The sequence below is a fragment of the Athalia rosae genome, chromosome 8 (assembly GCF_917208135.1).
Source record: "Athalia rosae chromosome 8, iyAthRosa1.1, whole genome shotgun sequence".
Taxonomy (NCBI): Eukaryota; Metazoa; Arthropoda; class Insecta; order Hymenoptera; family Athaliidae; genus Athalia; species Athalia rosae.
Window position 1 is genome coordinate 264,661 of NC_064033.1, and position 16,341 is coordinate 281,001.

Consider the following 16,341-nt stretch of genomic DNA (forward strand, 5'->3'; position numbering starts at 1 on the left):
CTTAAGGGTTATCGTAAAAGTTCCATAGCATATTTTCGTCTTTTTCTAATATTATAACAACTGTGCGCCTGCTAAAATACTACAAAAATATAATATCAGCGATCAGTGACCAGTATCAAAGTCAGCTACAAAAAGGGTTAGAAAATGAGAACGACTTTGGTAAATGTAATTCGTTTTCGTTTCGTTCTAAGTTATTTTCCTCATTCTCTCTAAAGGCGATCATAAGGTATTAATTGACGGAATCAGCCAAAGGCAATCCTTGACGCATTCACGTCTGCTGCGGCCTCGTGTTTCACTATTTAGCAATTATCGAGTCGTGTTCAGTCGTTAGTCGCATGTCGCATACCAACGACGATGGAACGCGAGTAATATTGTCTATCCATAAGTACAAACGAACCATACTATTATTTTATATTTCTTGTTTATTTCGAAGCAAAATCTTATCCATTTTGCATGGGTGTCAAACGCTAGAACGGATAGTTGTAACGAGTCATATCAACCTTCAGATTTGAAACAACAAACTACAACGAAGGATACTTAACCTGACGTTGAACGTCTTGCCGTTGTCTTCAATTACGGTAAATGTATGTACCTACTACGTGAAAATATTATTACGCATGTTAACTGCGATACTACCGCAGACTTAATATAAACAGCTTTTACATTGCACAACGAGTCAAGTTATTTATCAAATTGTATTTTTTCAATACTTGGATTATGAGCGAGAAAATTATTGGGAACCGTTGTCGCTGTCGGATAGGACTTTCTGACATTCGTAAGCATAGATGATAATTGAAATCGTCGTCGAAAGGTATGATAGTATATATACATCTGTGGTATCTACACTTATTGCCATAGATTGTAGTGTATATTTTTCAATTATCCAAAGTTGTTCTAAATCATTAAAAGCTATCTAATGGGAGAATGTCCAACTCAGAGATTGAAATGCCTTTCGTTATCCTCTATGTATGCTCTTTCGTATAGATCTATTTATTGGAAAATAAATTCTATACTATAACTATGGTCGCGTCGTTATTTATAACGATGTGTTACAACTTGTTTGTCGCTGTATTACAATATAAATTATTATTATGAGGGTTCTAATTGGTTCTCGTTAGCTGTTTCCATTTCTTTTTGATGCCTCGTTAAAAATTCATTTGTTGGAGAGAGAAGAGTAGAATGAGAATTCTTGCAGCAAACTATTTGATCAGAGTTCATCAAATGCGTACTACATTTTTATTTGACCTAACCCTAACGCATAATATTCATCGTATCTGTATTGTATGACAATTCATTGCGGTGAAGTTATGTTGTTAGAACTAAAAATTCGAATAAATTTTGTTATCGGGATTTGTTACCTAATACGTAGATAAAATCCATGGATAGTTCTTATCATTCGCTTACTTTATTTATACGTTAGTAACTACATCCGTGTCTGATAAATATAACAAAAAAACAATACCAATTTACAGTTGAGTTACATTATTTGTGACGCATTGTAACCGCATTGTGGTACATTGTTCGTTCGAGTGTAAAATTATCAGACCTCGAGACATTCCGCATCCCAATACGCGTAGCACATCGAATTTTTCATCAACTTTATGATTATCTTATCTCAACTTGATTATTACATTTTTATCAGGTACGTATCTACATGCGTGCGCGGGCAAAAACTTGCGTAAAAATTTGATTAGTTTAAAAATTCCGAAAGCTTTAGGTTATCTTCTTTTTTCATCGACGACAGAACGTGTTATCTCGGTAAATGATTTGTTTCACATCTATTAGCGAAGATTTAACGTTCTTCAACAGCCACTGTTACATACCAATCGGAATATTATGCGAGTTGTTAGGTAACGATATGACTGTTGTTTTCGCGTGGCCTTCAAGCGGGAAATGACGCCCTGCTAAATAAATTGACTCTTTTTGATCCGGACGATGTGGACAATTTTTTTTTCTCATATTTCCTTCTCTCTCAAACGTCTCAGATTTTGAAATCCCGAGAATAATTCTTCATTATGAACAGAATAACCTTGTCGTCCGCATTGCCTTTCTCTTTTCCATGTATTGTTACAAAATATTGTACTTTGCTCTCTAATAGACATCCTGATCAACTCATTAAGCACCAGACGAATTAATCGTTAAAGTATCAATTCAGAGTTCCCTTTGAGTTATCCAACAAGCGGGGGAGATTGTGAAACTTGGAATCGACAATCCTTGTCCTAAATCTTTTATATGTTCATTTTATTTCAATAATCTTCGTTTGCTTTTCAGATACACAAGTTAAGAAAAACAAGGAGGAAAGAGACAAAAATTCGAATTTAAGTAAGATGCCATAAACACTACCAGTTCTGGGAAGAAATGCTCAAAAGTCAACTTTGAAATAGTGGTAGGCATATCAATTTTTACAAAGTCAAAGATGGATGAATGACAAAAAAATGGGTGTATATTTTCTTTGGCTATCATGAGTCAAATAATTGAAGATTAAATCCGGAGTTTTTTGTCCTACTTTGTCTGTTATCTTTGGTATGCTTTTCTTGAGAGTCACGATCAACTGCTAACAACACTTGCAAGTCATTCTTGCTCAAATGATAAGTCATACCATTTAATGCTGCAAATGGCTCATCTAATAACAATTTCTGTAGAAATATTTTACATCATCTAGAAATTAGTAGATGAGGCGTGGTTCATCCCATTGCTTCTTTATGCCTCTCGTATGATAGAACTGTCCAGAGATTTATGTTGAATTTTTTTTTGTGACTACTTTTTTTTTTCGATTTAAAGATAGTTCTGATCAAAAAGGTTATGTTAATCTCTATAGACTAACTACATACTCATAGAATCGAAGAAAAGAGAAAATTGAATGCATAATTCACTGTCAATGCTGACAAAGAGAACAGAGTCAATAACAAACATTACAATTTGTGATAACGGTTGGTTGCTTGATATGTATATACATATATAGTTGAAACATACATAATTATTCTATTGCAGCTCTGAAACTTGGAGGAACGGCAACAGCTAATCAAGCTTTGAGTGTATCTGTGTCATGATTACCGAACTAGCCAATATTTTTTGAATTTTGATTCCGAAGCATACCAAAAATTCACTTGGACTCACATTGTTAACGGATTCTGCCAACTTGTGATACGAGATACCATTAGTCAATTTTGGATAATATATTAAAAATAATCATTTTTTTCAAACGTACTTTGGAGATATTTCTCTCGGCACAATATACTTAATAAATAATATCTGGTCGTGACAAGCTATACTCACGATTTTCTCTTAAACCTACAAGATAAATATAAATAACTGTCAAGTGGAATGCAAAAGTTGCGATATGGACGCAAGTAAAGTAAGGAGTACACCGAATCCTCGGCAAAAAGCAAATATCATATCAGTGTTGACATGGTGGTAAGTTTTTTTCCCAGTTATTAATTTAAATATTAATACCCGCTATCGTATTTTACACTCTTTTACAATTCGTTCTCGGCTGAGCCTGTAGTTTTCGAGCTACGCGTAGTGAGGATGCCTTCATAAGAACTCTAGATATATAGTATAGTTTTATGCCAACTTCAATTCACATCTTTCGCTTATAGAGACTTAATTATATGATATTTTTCAAACTAGGTGGACGATAGAACTATTCAAAAAGGGCTATAAGAAAGTATTAGTCACAGATGATCTTCACGATCCTCTACCAAATGACAGATCAACTGCATTAGGTGACAGATTAGAAGTGTGAGTAGCAAATTTCATCTTCATACTATTCCAATAGTGGCAAAGGTGTCTTATCTGATTCGGCTGTTTCCAGACAATGGAATCGCGAACTGAAAAATTCGAAAAAGCAAAAACGGCAGCCAAGTCTATTAAGAACAATATCCATCACTTTTCGATGGGAGTATTTTATCCTCGCACTTTTGCAAATTCTGAACGAGTTCATCATTCGGTAAGTTAATCCCTAAAAAACACTGGTGTCAATGAATTACTTTTCAAATGTAGAATACAAAAATTATCCCTTTTTATATCGATAGACTGGGTACGCCGATTCTTCTTGGTGGTTTACTGAGGTATTTCAAACCTAATACCACAGTGAAGTATGAAATGGCGTTAATGTATGCAGCTGGGATTGCAGTAACATCAATAATCAATGTTATAACATTGAATCAGTCGCTCTTTGGAGCATTTCACGTCGGTGGCAGGATAAGAATTGCCGTCTGCTCTTTGATATACAGAAAAGCTTTAAGACTCAGTAAAACCGCGCTGGGAGAAACAGCACCAGGAAAAGTTGTTAATCTCGTTGCAAACGATGTAAATAGATTCGATCTCGTCTCTATTTTTATCCACCAACTCTGGTCTGCGCCTATTGCAGCCCTCGTTATTACATACTTTTTGTACAATGAAGCTGGATGGGCAGGTATCATTGGAATCGCAGCTGTCTTCATTGTAGTTCCGATACAATGTGAGTAAAATTTTGATCGAAATTGAACAATACCTTCTCTTACTGATTTTTCGTGTTGTATTTTTTTTCTGAACTTGTAGCATATCTGGGTAAGCTGTCGTCAAAATACAGGCTTCAGACGGCCTTGAAAACTGACGAAAGAGTGCAGCAGATGGATGAGATAATATCCGGAGTTCAAGTAATAAAAATGTATGCTTGGGAAAAACCATTTTGTGCATTGATCGAACTAGCAAGACGAATTGAGCTCAGAATAGTCACGAAGACTTCGTATATCCGGGGTGTTTACATGTCGTTTAATCTTTTTACAACGCGAATGGCTCTTTTCAGTACTCTGATATCCATGGTTTTGCTTGGCGACAACTTAACTTCCGACAGTGTTTTTGTGATATCCTCGTATTTCAATATACTTGCACAGACTATGTCAGGAATGTTTGTGCGAGGTATCGCCGAAACTGCAGAGTGCTTGGTAGCTGTAAGAAGACTTCAGTATTTCATGATGTACGATGAATTCAAAAGGCTGGAAGGAGCACCAAAACCTCAAGGTTCTCAGCTCTCAGTCTACACGAGTATGCGAGAATCTATGCAAAGCATTAATACAATTCCAAAATCAGATGTTCCATGGATAGATGATGACTTAACGGACAAAGTTGTGCATGCAGATAACAATGGCAGGGAAAAGTCAAATGGTTTAGCGTTACTGGCCAGCGACCTAATCAAAGATACTGCTGACCTAGTCAATGGTAAAATTCTTCTATTCTATGATATATGAAGCTGAAAAGTGATGGGTGCCCCATGAGAACTGTGGATACTATTTGGATTGGATTTCAGGTAAGCCAAAAGGAAAAATTGCTTCCAGCAAAGAGGGATGGGCTGTGAAACTTGTTAACGCGACGGCAAAATGGGAACCTAGTCAACCAGAGAATACCTTGGACAGCGTAAATATTGAGGTTGGAAAAGGGAAACTTTATGCTATTATTGGAATGGTTGGAGCTGGTAAGAGTTCGTTGCTATCGGTCTTATTGGGGGAACTACCTCTTGCCGATATCAAAGATTACAGTGAAGTCAAAGTTCGAGGTGGACTCAGCTATGCAGGACAAGATGCTTGGGTTTTTGGAGCGACGGTTAGACAGAATATTTTATTCGGTCAAGCATTCGATAAAACTCGATATCACAGAGTCACAAAAGCCTGCGCTTTATTGAGTGATTTTAATCAACTCCCTCAAGGTGATCTCACCATTGTCGGAGATAGGGGGAGTTCACTCTCCGGAGGACAAAGAGCTAGGATCAATTTAGCAAGAGCTGTCTATAGACAGACTGATATTTACCTACTCGACGACCCATTGAGTGCGGTAAGCAGAAATTTTTCATTAGAAAAGTGAATATGGGAGCAGTTTTTGTAGAAACTATTGTCATTTGGTTTACTTTTAGGTCGATGCACATGTTGGCAAACATCTGTTCGAGGAGTGTATACAACGCTACCTCGCAGGTAAGACAAGGATTCTGGTAACGCACCAGCTGCAGTACTTGCAAGGAGTTGATGCTATCATCTTATTGAACCAGGGAAGAGCGGAAACATTCGCTAATTATCACGACTTGTTAATGTCTTATCCTGACTACAAAACACTTCTTGGAGCAATGGGAGATGGAGATGCAGCTGGTAACGAACAGGGAGCTAACGCAGAGAAAGTTTCAATGCGACGTCAATATTCTAGTACCAGTAATCGGGTAAGTTGATAAACGAAACCGCTAAACTTGTTCTCTAAAAACAGCGTCCCTGTCTGAGACGAACTACTGCTGAAAATCTTTTTTCAAAACTCAGAGTCAAACTCCTGAGGCCAGCGGAAGCATAGATACCGATATGGATGACGAAGAAGAACAAGACCCAAGCGTCGATATGCAGGAAGGAACATCCCGAGGGGCCATTACTGGTTCGATCTTTCTACACTATGCCAGATCCGGTGGTAGTCTGATACTGGGGTCTGTCGTCTTTTTGCTTTTTACGATCACCCAGGTTGCAGCCAGTCTCAACGACTGGTTCGTTTCTTATTGGTAAATAAAATTTCAACCGTCCTGTCAATTTATTCAAAACCGGATTAGGTCAGATTTCACAATGGAGTTTTCGGTTTACAGGGTCGGAAAAGAAGAGGAACGCCAGTTAGTTTTTGATCTTGCAAACATCCAACCTACTGTAAATTCAATTGGAAATTTAACCGATCGCAACGTCAGTCTAGAAAGCGGTATTTATGGGAGCAGTGATATCAACTTGACTCTCGATGTTACGGCAAATAAAAATTCGGAAGACTCGAGTTACTTAGGCATACTCTCGACAAACGCTTACATGTACATCTACACTGGGATATTGGTAGCTTTATTCATCCTCGCGATTACGAGATCTCTGATATTCTATAAAAATTGCATGCGTAGCAGTCAATCTCTGCACGACCGTATGTTTCGAAGCCTTATACGAACGAGTATGAGATTTTTCGATACAAATCCCAGTGGCAGAATTCTGAATAGGTTTTCAAAAGACATGGGAGCTGTCGACGAATTCCTCCCAAAAGCACTTTTGGACGCCGGTCAAGTAATAATGATGATGACTGGCTCCCTTATCGTTACGTCTACGGTAAAACCAGAGTTTATCGTGCTCATTGCAATCCTGGGTGTCTGTTTTGCATTACTGCGTAAAGTTTATCTGAAAACCAGCAAAAACATCAAACGACTCGAAGGAATGAGTGAGTACACGAGTACATAGAATGAAAGGATTTATTCGCAGTAATTTTGTAACTTGAAACTTTCAGCCCGGTCTCCCGTCTTTACGCATCTGAACGCTACACTGAATGGTCTTACAACGATCAGGGCCTACGGCGCGCAGGATATTCTAAAATACGAGTTTGACAAACATCAAGATCTTCACACCTCATCGTGGTACATGTTCATCACTACTAGTACCGCGTTTGGATTTTTTCTCGATATTTTCTGCTTTTTGTTCATCACAGCAGTCACATTTTCTTTCCTCGTCATCAATTCAGGTGTGTAAGAAAATCAAATACGAGTCTTCAGAGAATTTTTACCGGTCGAACAAATCTTTAAAACTTTGATATTTCTTTGATACGATCTTTCAGGTTTTTCCGGGAGTCAAGTTGGCCTTGCCATAACTCAGAGCATGTCTTTAACATTTATCATCCAATGGGGAATGCGTCAGAGTGCGGAAGTAGCGAATCAATTGATGTCCGTCGAAAGAGTAATCGAATACACACAGCTCAAACCTGAACCGAATCTCCGGGATACAGCTGTGGTCGGAAAAGGCAGGCGCCCTTCATCTCCTCCCGCGGTTCCGAAAGATTGGCCGTCTGCGGGTTGTCTTCGATTAAACGATGTCTACATGCGTTACGTCGACGATGAATCACCCGTCCTGAAAGGTCTCACTCTCGTCGTCCGACCTGGTGAAAAAGTGAGCTTTATGATATCCGAAAGAAATTTGAAAACAAAATCGGAAAACTAATCGAACTCTGGGTGTGAAATTGCAGGTTGGCATTGTAGGTAGAACTGGCGCTGGTAAATCATCACTAATCTCCGCGCTCTTTCGATTAGCAAAAGTTGAGGGCGTGATAGAAATCGATGGCATTGATACAGGCACAATATGTCTGGAAGATTTACGTAGTCGGATTTCCATAATCCCTCAAGATCCAGTTTTATTCTCAGGAACTCTACGAAGTAATCTCGATCCCTTCGAGGAATTTTCTGACCGCCAATTGTGGGAGGCCCTGGAGGAAGTAAGTGTCATTTCATCCATATAGAGTGGCGACGGAAAATTAACACAATTTTCTAACGCATGAAATTGAATCGCAGGTTGAGCTAAAAGAGTCCGTTACATCAGGAGCGAACGGTTTAGAAACACGGGTGCTCAAAGGCGGGGGTAATTTCAGCGTCGGACAACGTCAGCTTGTCTGTTTAGCTAGAGCCATTTTGAGAAATAATAAAATCCTTATGCTCGACGAAGCAACTGCCAACGTAGATCCGCACACCGACGCTTTGATTCAACGAACGATACGAACTAAATTTGCCAAGTGCACTGTTCTCACGGTAGCTCATCGACTAAACACTATTATGGACAGTGACAAAGTCCTGTTAATGGATAAAGGAAGGATGGCGGTGAGTCGTTACATCGATGAACTAGAATTTCACTTACATCTGGTCGTAATAAAAGAATAATGTATTTCAAATTCCAGGAATATGACCACCCGCATCTCTTACTTCAAAATGAATACGGAGCTTTCAATTCTATGGTCAGAGAAACTGGTCGAGCAATGTACGAGCAGCTCGGAAGGGTTGCCAAAGAAGCATACGAGGCTGCAAAATGCGATTAGAATTGAATTTCACTGAAAACGATGATGGTTAATTTTTTTAGGTATTAAATTCATACACCCAACAGTCATCTTTCTCATCTTAAGTTATCACAGAGAGGGAAAGCAAGAGAGAGAGAAAGAGGTTGCAAAAAAGAAAATGTCGTCAGCTAGCGAGGTAAACGTTTAGATTTTTTTTTGTTCTTTTCTCTCGTTTTCCGATAAACCAAAAACAAGAATGGAAAACGAAACCCAACAATAACTTTCGATATTCCGCACATTCCTGAATTCCGTCACGATCTACTTCGCTCTTTTCGCATCAAATGATCTGTGGTAACTGTAACAACATATCGTTGCTACGTTTTTTCTTGCGACGTGTAAAATTTGAATAAGAAAGGTACTTATTAGTTATCAAAGATGCGATCACCATTCACTTTATTTTTCATCGAATCTTGAATTCGTTCGGTGCTTTGAAGAAAGATGAGAGAAAAAAAAAACGGGTCTCAAATTAATTATCGCTATCCAAAATTCGATCGATAGGGATTTCTTCTCCAACGGCTCATTACACTTTTTTACAGAGAAAAGATGATGCTTTCTTTACAAGGGGAAATTTTATTTTTCATTGTTCATTCGGTCAAGCTTCGAAGCAGGATATTAAATGTATTTCAAAGGGTTTCACGGAAACCAAATACATAAAAGATGGAACTTTTACACTTTCACATTGATTGTGTGCAGAAATTATACGAGAAAAAACATTTTTGTAAATTATATAGTATATTATATACACATGTATACGCATACATATATTTACAAGAATGCATGTGTATAGTTTTTATATTTTATTATAACTAATTATCATCGTGATTATTGTGATTATTATGATTAGTTTTATGATTTTCGCGTTATTTTGTTTCTGCTGCTAGTCGTTAGTTCGCTGCACCGACCAAATTTTGTAATAATAATCAGTCGAGAAATTTTTCAGACAATTGATCGATTGGAACTTAATCTAATCAAATCGAATTCAATTGAATTTGATTGGGGGGATAAATTTGCCTCGCCTCATCGTGCCTTTGGTACTTAGTTTTATACAAAATCAGTAACAATGTTATTCTAATTTCTTGTCATAACTCATGTACTTAGATCAACTTAGCTCATGGTTAAAACAAAAAATAACAAAAGGAGAAACAAAAGCAGTGTGGTATTGTCTTTTCATCGAAATTTGAGTACTTATGTAAGTAGTGAAAAATTTATAAAACCAAGGAATTATGATTATTGTTTAATCATCACTTTCATACATCCATCTACAAACATACGTACAGATAGTTAATTTCAATCCGATCAGCTTCAATGGATTATTATTATTGTTATCGTCGTCAACGTTATCGTCACCGTCATCATCATCGTCATCATCATCATCATTATTATTATTATTGTTGCTGTTGTTGTTGTTGTCGTTATTTTGTTGTGATATGTGTCCATTTCTTTTTCGTCCATTTTTCCTTTCTGTTTGTCTTCATTTGATTGTCTTCCAAACGAACTACCGAAATACTGCCGCGTGAATTTATCTGTTAATATTTGTATAATTAATATATGTATAGGTATGTAAATATCGAGCAAAGATTACTTGTATGATAATAATAATATTGATTGATTAATATGAAAGAGTACTTGTACAAATACATGTAATGTGGGCTACAAAAAAAAAGTTATGCATTTGAAAGACAAGAAAAAAATTGTAAATTGTTTAGATTTGTTCACTTGTGCCGAGAGAATTGTTTCGAGAGTTTGGACTTTGAATCTAGATCGAAACTTCGTTAATTTTAGATTTCTTCGTCACCTATGATATGGATTTTATCTGTTTAATTGATGAAAAAACCAAATTTTATCAATTTTTGATACAAAATCTACCCGCTACAACTAGAACTTCAACAAATTAGGGAATAGAATGATAAGGGGAGAAAAATGACTACGGAACCATAACGAATTCACTCCTTTTCCATTTTCTAATAATAACAATCATTATGATCATTCGGTTTGATTTTGTATAACAGTACTCCAGTTCTTGTCACCCATATTTTTAATATACATGTTCTAATATTATATTACTATTTGTACGTGTGTTTTATAATTGAAATATTCACAATTATTGATGGGGAAGAATAAGTTCTCTATCCATGTGATTGTTTCAGCAAGCTCATTTGATGTTTTTTTGAAGAAACAAAAAATGGTATTCAATTCACAGGCTTGGACTATTTTGCATTGATACTTGCGAGTTCTATCGGAGAATAAAACAAAATTTTTGTTATTTTTACCGTGCTTTTGCTAGACGTTGGATAAAACGAAATAATGGTTTTATTCTCTACAAAAAAATCTTTTTATCTTCATTGGAGAGGCACAGACAGGTAATGATATTAAATCTGGCATTTTTCGTTCATTTGATAGTTTTAAGGTGTTGTTGCCGATTTTTTTTCTTTTCTAGTCCTGGCTTGCTCAGGAACAGATTTCAATGTTTCGAACAACCTCATTTCACAAGTTCAGAGGATTCGTCTGAACTATACCGCCAGATTCGCATATATTGCGCGAAATTTGACCGAATTTGCTGAAAAGGTCCAGATGCTTAGTTGAATTCGCTATTCGAAGATTGTCAGCCACTCTTGCGGAAGCCTGAGAAAAATTTTTTCGTAAATAAAACAAACTTTATACTGACCGTCACCTGTCAAAACAAACAACATAAACTCACTTCGAAACACCAGGCTTGAGTCATTGCAAGTTCGTGGGCAGCTGTGGGCAAATTTTTATTAAGGCTCATCGTAGCTCTGCTGAGAACTGTCGCCATTGTATAAATGTCTATTGCAACTTGTGCGTATCGATTCAAAATGAATTGCTCCTCCACTACTCCTCGACCGTATTTAATCAAGGCACCTTCTATAGCTTGTCCAAAAGCTTCGACGCTCTGCCGAAACAAACGAAAAATTAGTGGTAATCGAACGAGCTGAGAGACAATGGAATTTAACAACAAATTATTACCTTAGCGCAGAGAATGGCGCTATCTGCGAGGTCTGGATGAACCAGGTGTGAGAAATTCGGAGGCGACTGGAGCCCTACAGCTCTCGTAGCTCTTTTGGTCGCCTCACCGAATATGAGACCCAGGTTGGCTGTGGGATTTTTGAAAGCTTTTTGGAGCTCCTTGAGATGGCTACCTGAGAACTGGATTCCAGTCAATGCAACGAATAATCGGAGAATATCATTCGTTCCTTCAAATATCCTGAAGATTCTAAGATCTCGCATTACACGCTCTAAGCCTGTATCTTTCATGTATCCCATCCCTCCGAGTATTTGTATCGACTCGTCGCAAACACTCCATGCAGACTCAGAAGCAAAGCACTGTGGAAAAGAAAATTGTAGCATTTGGTTCCATTCTTTACAGTTTGAACCGAGAAAAAAAAACCTTGGAAATCGCAGCTTCGAGTTGATAGTCTTGACTGCCTTTGTCCATGTTTCCAGAGATCATGTAGGCTAAGGATTCAGTTACATAATGAAAAATCGACATGCGTGCTAGTTTTTCCTGAATTGATCCGTAGCTGTCGATTTTACGTCCAAACTGGAGTCTCTGAGTAGCAAAATCTGTAGCTTTTTTTATGCAAGAACGCATCGTTCCGGATAACGCAGCAGCCATTCCGAAACGACCGTTGTTCAGTATATTCATTGCGACCTGAAAAATATCCACACGATTACAATAGATGACAAAAGATGAGAGAAGAAACTACTATCTCAACCTTGAATCCTTCTCCTTCTTGTCCAAGAACATTTTCAGCTGGAATTTTAACATCTTCATAATAAACTTCCGCGGTATTGCTACACTTGATGCCCATTTTTTTTTCCGGTGGCCCGCTGGTGACACCTCCGAACGATCTTTCAACAATAAAAGCTGTGACCTTATCTTTGGTTGTGCCAGTAACTGGATCAATGACTGGTACTTGTGCAAAGACAGTCATTATTTCTGCAATTCCCCCATTGGATATCCAAATTTTGCTGCCATTAAGAACATAGTGTGAACCATCTGCAGACTTCACAGCTCGTGATCTAATCGAGCCAGCGTCTGAACCAGATGACGGTTCTGTCAAACAAAATGCTGCATAATCGGTAGAGGTGACTCTTGGTAGATATTTAGACTTCTGCTCCGGAGTTCCATACAAAAGAATACCCTAACGATATGAAATTGTTACATAATGTTGTAAATAAACGTTACTATAAGTTTCAAATTTGCCAATCACAATGAAAATGAACAATTACCTTGAATCCGATACTCTGATGGGCGCCAAGGGTTATTCCAACTCCTAAATCATGGGCTCCGACTATTTCCACACAAGCTGCATACTGAGTATTGGTAAGACCAGAGCCACCGTAATCTATGGGTACTTGGAGTCCGAATGCACCAAGTTCCCAGAGAGCTGTGGCTGTCTTCTCATCAATCGCTGCAGTGTCATCATTCTTAGCGGGGTTGTTGACTTCCTAAATATGAGTTCAAAAAAAATCGCGTTCTACGAAATTCCAAAAATAATTTTCCTGCTTTGCAACAAGTACCTCAAAAAATTTCTGCACCGGATCTATGAACATCGTTAAAGTTTCTCTCTGCTCCATACTAAGGGGTTCTGGGTAAGGAAACAGCTGATTAGACTGAACCTGGCCTCTGAATATGTTCATGACAAAAGACTGAGAATCCTTGGCAGATTTCTCCGCAGCCTTTTTTTCCAACTTGACAGTTTTTGTCGCAGCCTGAGTTGCCATACATCTGAAAAATGTCGATTCATCAATGATTTGAATAAAATAGAATTGATCTTCCAGTCAATCATTTCATGAAAAAAGTTCCAGGGCGCGCAGCTGCGTGAACGAAAATTAAGAGAAGCAATAACTACTTGACCTAGAAAACTTTCATTAAAGGACACAGCGGATAGTTTTTCGTTATAAATACTGACCTTGAGTTTATTTCAATAAATTTATTGAAATTTCTCGGAGTTTGACAGACGAATTTCGATACTTTGATCATCTTCAGATGCGTAATTTACCGTCACCTTGCCGCTGATTTTATTACTTGCAATTAGAACAATTGCGATGAGACGTTACGAACACTGGGCACTACCACGATAGGGCAAAGTGCACATCAGAAATACGACTATTCAATCCAACGTTGTTAACAGTGTGACGCCACAGACTACCGACACTCATACCATTGAGTAAAGGTCTATTCTTAATGCTCACACATCGTCGTTGGGTCTTTTTCAGTTTTTTTGTACCTAATCGACAGTATTTATGCACAGGCAACTACACGAGAGTGCATGCACAATTGTTCCAATCTAGTCCCTAGCCATTGACAGTACAAACGAAATACACTTATGGTAGTATGGCATATAATAAGGAAAAGACTGTAAACCTATATCCCGTAAGTGGGAACAGAGCGCGGTTTTTAAAACTCTGTGAAGGCGTTGATGGAAAATCAGAAAGGTCGCCCACCTGCCGTGGACGGAAACGCACGCGCCGATCATCCCGAGGAATTATACCTAGCCCTCCATGGTGTGCATGACTGAAGATTCCGTCAAAGCGATCATATGTGCCAATTCAACAATGAGTACAATTAAGGCATGAGAATGCGTGAAAAAAACCGATGCGTTGATTAGATTAAGCCAGCATCAAATCCCATCGAGATATCCTCGATTTTTCACTTTTTCAATCGATTAATTGGCGAGAACACGATCAATTTTATAGATGGAATTATTTTGCTTGCAGATTCGGAATCCCGAGATCAAAATACATAGGAATATCATGGAAAACTTCATGAAAAAAATTCGGAATCATCATTTCAAATTTTGAGCAAACTCCAAGGCTATAGGCTTACCATTTTTTTGGACTGAAAGGTGAAGTAATTGCCAGAATAATTCCAAGACGCTTATCCTACGTAAAAATGCGCAACGAACACGAAGCCGTCGATCAAATTGAGCTGGCATCAAATCCCCACGGTATATCCTCGATTTTTCACTTTTTCATTCGATTTTTAGGCGATAACTCGATCAATTTTATAGATGGAATTATTCTGCTTTCAGATTTGGATTTCTGAGACCAAAATACATAGGAATATCATGGGAAACTTTATGAAAAAAATTCGGAATCATCGTCTCAAATTTTGAGAAAACACTGAGGCTATAGGCTTACCATTTTTTGGGGTACAAAGTGAAGTATTTACCAAATTAGTTCTGGGACGTTTTCCTACGCAAAATCGCGTATCAAACACGAAGTCTTTCATTAGATTCGGCTCGCTTCAAATTCCATCGAGACACTCAGATCAATTAGGACTTGTACCAGATGCTATCGGTTATCTCAAAGGGGTTCTTTTTCGGGCCGGAATCCTCCCGAACAGATACCTGACAAGTTATAGTTGAGATTCATCATATTTCCTTACCACTCTCTCATTTTGATTTCTAGGAGAGCATTGAGGCATCGAGATCACTGAGTCAACGGTGGCAACACACCCGCATAGAAAATACAAGACTATCCTCGATGCATTTACACCACTGGACTTTACAATATCCTGTATAGTTTGGTGATCTATACTTCCAATTATTATGTGTTTCGAGTGAATAATTACGTAGAAATGAACGATAATGTATACCTCTTGTATCTTAGAGAATAAGAAATGAATAATTGAATATTAACTGAAATGAAACTATCGTTCATACTCTTGTAACGCATTGATCATGAGTATACAAAAATGAATTTATATTGTTCATTGCAAAGTCTCAATATGTATTCTTGACGATTGATTTATTAATAAAAACTCTCTGTAACTAATACGTCGATTGTTCAGTCCTTAATAATTACATCCCTGTATGCATCATGAGATGATATCCACGTTGGTGATGTATTCATGCGTGCATCATATCATACATCATCACATGCATGCATGCGTATCAGATCACATTGAATCACAACCGGAAGTGATAATGCAGAGCTCTAGAATATCGGCCCTGAAGATTGAAAGTTTGCCCAAAAGTAGGTATTTGTATCAGGAGAACATGAAACCCGAGGAGGTGGTCCGAAACTTGGTGCCTCATCATGTGCATGCATTCAATCCTTCATGATTAATTCTAGTCTGATAGAGAGAGTGACTGATTCTTTGCAGAACTAACTATATGCCTGCCTATGTATTTATTTATTCAATAAATCGTGAATAAAAAAGAAACAGAATAATTTCTAGCTTTAGAACAGCGTTTCCGAAGTTTCGAAGTTAGGCTAAAAAATTTTCCAGGTATCAGGAGAACAGGAAAACCGAGGAGGTATTCCGAGACCTGGTGCCTCATCATGTGCATGCGTTCCACCCTGTTCATCTATTCCTATCATGAAAGAGAGAGCAACTGATGCATTGCAGGACTGACTGCATGCATGCCTGTGCCTTTGATCGATGAATCATGCTTCAAACCGGAAGTGATAATGCAGAGCTCTAGAATACTGGCCCTGAAAATTGAAAGTTTGCCGAAAAGTAGG

The 16,341-nt window shown here is 37.9% G+C and overlaps 2 protein-coding genes across 6 annotated transcripts; one reads left to right on the forward strand and one right to left on the reverse strand.

The window, feature by feature from the left end:
* The first annotated feature begins 189 nt into the window (after window positions 1-189).
* LOC105683848 (ATP-binding cassette sub-family C member 4-like) lies at window positions 190-9,995 on the forward strand. 5 transcript variants are annotated; one of them, XM_048659487.1, is made up of 17 exons: window positions 216-584; window positions 2,272-2,386; window positions 2,992-3,414; window positions 3,631-3,741; window positions 3,815-3,949; window positions 4,035-4,462; window positions 4,543-5,004; window positions 5,074-5,202; window positions 5,291-5,811; window positions 5,891-6,187; window positions 6,282-6,511; window positions 6,593-7,194; window positions 7,261-7,491; window positions 7,585-7,913; window positions 7,990-8,235; window positions 8,312-8,614; window positions 8,692-9,995. In XM_048659487.1, the coding sequence occupies exons 3-17, from the start codon at window positions 3,341-3,343 to the stop codon at window positions 8,827-8,829; spliced, it is 4,236 nt and encodes a 1,411-aa protein (XP_048515444.1). In that variant the 5' UTR covers window positions 216-584; window positions 2,272-2,386; window positions 2,992-3,340; the 3' UTR covers window positions 8,830-9,995. The 5 variants fall into 5 exon arrangements, with proteins under 5 accessions (XP_012252196.2, XP_048515444.1, XP_012252197.2 ...); XM_012396773.3 differs by having other exon boundaries at window positions 190-584; window positions 4,543-5,202; XM_012396774.3 differs by having other exon boundaries at window positions 216-578; window positions 4,543-5,202.
* Window positions 9,996-10,784: 789 nt separating this feature from the next.
* LOC105683850 (very long-chain specific acyl-CoA dehydrogenase, mitochondrial) lies at window positions 10,785-14,172 on the reverse strand. The gene is made up of 8 exons (XM_012396778.3): window positions 13,782-14,172; window positions 13,390-13,597; window positions 13,099-13,317; window positions 12,582-13,010; window positions 12,254-12,517; window positions 11,833-12,189; window positions 11,546-11,758; window positions 10,785-11,469 (listed from the first exon to the last, which is right to left on the reverse strand). Exons 1-8 carry the CDS (start codon window positions 13,850-13,852, stop codon window positions 11,332-11,334), a joined length of 1,899 nt encoding a protein of 632 aa, XP_012252201.1. The 5' UTR covers window positions 13,853-14,172; the 3' UTR covers window positions 10,785-11,331.
* Between the last annotated feature and the right edge of the window lie 2,169 nt (window positions 14,173-16,341).